Genomic DNA, 3,592 nt, shown 5'->3' on the forward strand with positions numbered 1-3,592 from the left:
TCTTTCATAAGTTGGTTTTGGATGTCCCTTCAATTTTGTTTCATCTATTTTTTCGTTAACATTGAGTATTACAAAGTGTTGAAGATACATAATGTGGGAAAGGGAGCTCTTATGACGAAGTTCCAGCCCAGCATGGAGACCTTCTTGTTCCTCAATATCCTCTGACACCATCTGTCCTCACTCCATCCTGTTCATTTCCCTCATGGGACTGGCTTCCTTTTTGGACTGAAACATCTTAAACAAACACTTTCCTTATGCCTTCACCTCCACTGTGCCCTTGCCAGAAGCACACCATCCAGGTGTACTCATGGCTCTGGTTCTCTCTTCCTTGAGGTCTTTCCAGTTATCACCTTGTTTACAGGTCTTGATTAACATGTGGTTCGATGCATGATACTGGATGCTTGGGGCTGGTGCACTGGGACGACCCATAGGGATGGTACGGGGAGGGAGGAGGGAGGGGGGTTCAGCATGGGGATCACGTGTATACCTGTGGTGGATTCATGTTGATGTATAGCAAAACCAATACAATATTGTAAAGTAATTAACCTCCAATTAAAATAAATAAATTTACATTTAAAAAAACCTGTGTATACAACAGGTGTCATGCTTCTCCATCTGCCTTTTACCTTCTTTCTTTTCCTTCATAACAACTGTAACAGATGACTTGCCATATAACTTTTATTTTCTTGTCTTCTGTCTCCATAGCCAGGTGTTAGGAGCTTCTGTTGTTCAACACTGTGTGCTCCCTGCATAGATAGCATATATAGTGCCTGGTACATTGTCTCAATTCGATTCATGTCCTCAAATATGTGAAAGAATGTCCCAATGAAACTGTAAAATATCTGACATCTTGGAAAAAACTTTGATAGTTTTTCTGGGGAAAACTTGAACCAGTTTGCTAATTAGAGATGGCACAAGAAGCTCCCTAAAGTGCATGAAATCCATGAACAGAATATTGAAATTAATTTCTTTATGGTGAAATATAAATGGTAGCATTTCAACAATGTGGTAACATCCATTTTTGTGAAAATTAGTCATTTTATTTCCCCCTTTTCTCACAGTCACCTTCATCATAAGGCACCAAGGAACCTAACAGGAAATAATGAATTTCTTCTTATGGGATTTTCAGAGAAATCATAATTGCAACACCTCATATTTGGACTTTTTCTCTCCATGTACCTGATCACTGGGTTTGGAAACCTGCTCATCATCCTGGCCATCACCTCAGACTCCCACCTCCACACTCCTATGTACTTCTTCCTCTCCAGCTTGTCCTTTGTAGACATCTGCTGCACCTCCACCACCATCCCGAAGATGCTGTGGAACATCCAGACCCAGAATAAAGTCATAACCAGTGAAGGCTGCATCATCCAGATGTACTTTTTCTTACTTTTTTCCAGACTGGATGTCTTTCTCCCGACCGTGATGGGCTATGACCGATATGTGGCCATCTGTTACCCCCTGCACTACATGGTCATCATGAACCCCTGGCTCTGTGGACTGCTGCTTCTGGTGTCTGGATCGTTAGAAAGCTTAATGGTGTTGCAACTGTCCTTCTGTACAGTTTTAGAAATCCCTCATTTTTTCTGTGAACTCAATCAGATGATCCAGCTTGCAAGTTCTGACACCTTTCTCAACAATGTGGTGATGTACTCTGGAGCTGTGCTGCTGGCTGGTAGTTCCCTCACTGGTATCCTCTACTCTTACTCTAAGATAGTTTCCTCCATATATGGAATCTCATTAGCTCAGGGCAAGTATAAAGCATTTTCCCTCTGTGCATCTCACCTCTCACCTATCTCCTTATTTTATTGCACAGGCTTAAGTGTGTACCTTGGTTCTGCTTCTATTCATAGTTTATACTCAAATGAAAGAGCCTTGGTGATGTACATTGTGGTCACACCTATGCTGAACCCCTTCATCTACAGTCTGAGAAATAAAGACTTAAAGAGAAGTTTGAAAATGTCCTTTGGAAAGTTAAGTATAAAAGGTCTTATTTTCCTAGGGCTTAAGAAGTCCCCTTGATAGCAGAGCTCAAAGCCTGAGCCCAGTGTTGTCCTCCTTTGGTCAGACTTCTAGAGACAGAAAATATTTCTTCTATTTTTCTTGGAATTTATATTTTGTTTCTAACTTCTCTGTACAATTTTGTAACTCATTCTTAAGTTTTGTGATATCTATGAAATTTCAAGTTTTTTTTTTCCTTTTTGATTTTCCTCCTCTACCAATTGTAATCCAAATATTGGATGTGAAGTATTTGGAAATTTCCGTTCATCACAAGGAACTACATGGATCACTTAAGAATAATTTATTCTCATATGCAATATATCATATTGAGCATTTTTCATTTTATTTGCCTAAATTAATTGCCATGATTTATGCTACTCCTGTGGGAAGGATAAAAACTCCTCTTGGCAACCACAGCTATTTATATAAGGTTCTTAAAGGAGAAATACTGAGACCACTGTTTTATCCCTTTTCTGAATGTAATTCTTTGCATATACTTATGGTAATTGCTAGGCTTCCCAGGTGTCACAGTGGTAAAGAATCTGCCTGCCAATGCAGCAGACTGTTTTGATCCCAAGGTTGGGAAGATCCCCTTTAAAAGGAAATGGCAACCTACTCCAGTATTGTTGCCTGGGAAATTTCATGGACAGAGCAGCCTGGTAGGTTACAGTCCATGCGGTTGCAAAGAGATAGACATGATTGAGCATGCAGGCACACATGCAGTGTAATTTTTGTTCCTGATAATCCAAACTTTATAATACTGGTTGTTTTCACTAATATAAGGTACTTTTATACTCATTAGGATCTTATTCTTCAATACAGGCTATGTCCACTGTGTCTACCATTGATACTGGAAATCATGGATAATAAAGTACATCTCTCCAAGCATAATCTACATGGAAACAAATATGAGAGAACAGATGGATATAATATGGTTTTAGAGTAGAACTGATCTTAAATATGATAAAGCAAAGTATTAGATCACACATCTATTACTATACTGCATATTTCCTTTTTGGAGAGTTACTGCATTCTTTCAAATATGCACCATCGCTGTCTATTTGTAAGATGTATTCATTGAACTGAAGGACTAGTGCTATGTTTAGCTTTTTAAAATTAAATTTCTTTCTTGTGTCTGTTTGAAAATTTCGAGTGCTTCCAGAAAACCTTTATCTTTTCACTTCTCCAAATGAAATATATCCAATATTCATAATTTTGTCACGAACAATATAGAGGCAGAAAATGTACAATAGCAGTATCATCCATTAGATGTCATCCTAATAATCAAAGAATGACTTGCTAGAAAGCTTGGGTTCCTGTTCAGGAATGTGATTCAGGGTCACAGGTGCTGTGCTAACATTCAAGTCTTTCCAACCTGTCCACATGACCTCAAAGGGACTGACTCCAATGGAGTCACTTTTTCATACAGTTATGTGAAATGAACTTGAATAATAAAGTAATTATGAATGCTACCTTTAAAATATCAGAACAAAATTCTAGAATTAGTAGAATCAGATTATTACAATTATCCTTAGTTCTGCTTAATTAGATTATTATGTTAGGTGTTATTACATACAAACTTTCCTGAAAT

At 38.1% G+C, this 3,592-nt stretch overlaps 1 protein-coding gene across 1 annotated transcript; it reads left to right on the plus strand.

Moving 5' to 3' along the window:
• LOC102187757 (olfactory receptor-like protein OLF4) lies at nucleotides 1,174-2,022 on the plus strand. The gene has a single exon (XM_018051691.1). It carries the CDS (start codon nucleotides 1,174-1,176, stop codon nucleotides 2,020-2,022), a length of 849 nt encoding a protein of 282 aa, XP_017907180.1.

Source organism: Capra hircus, chromosome 7 (genome assembly GCF_001704415.2).
Source record: "Capra hircus breed San Clemente chromosome 7, ASM170441v1, whole genome shotgun sequence".
Classification (NCBI taxonomy): domain Eukaryota; kingdom Metazoa; phylum Chordata; class Mammalia; order Artiodactyla; family Bovidae; genus Capra; species Capra hircus.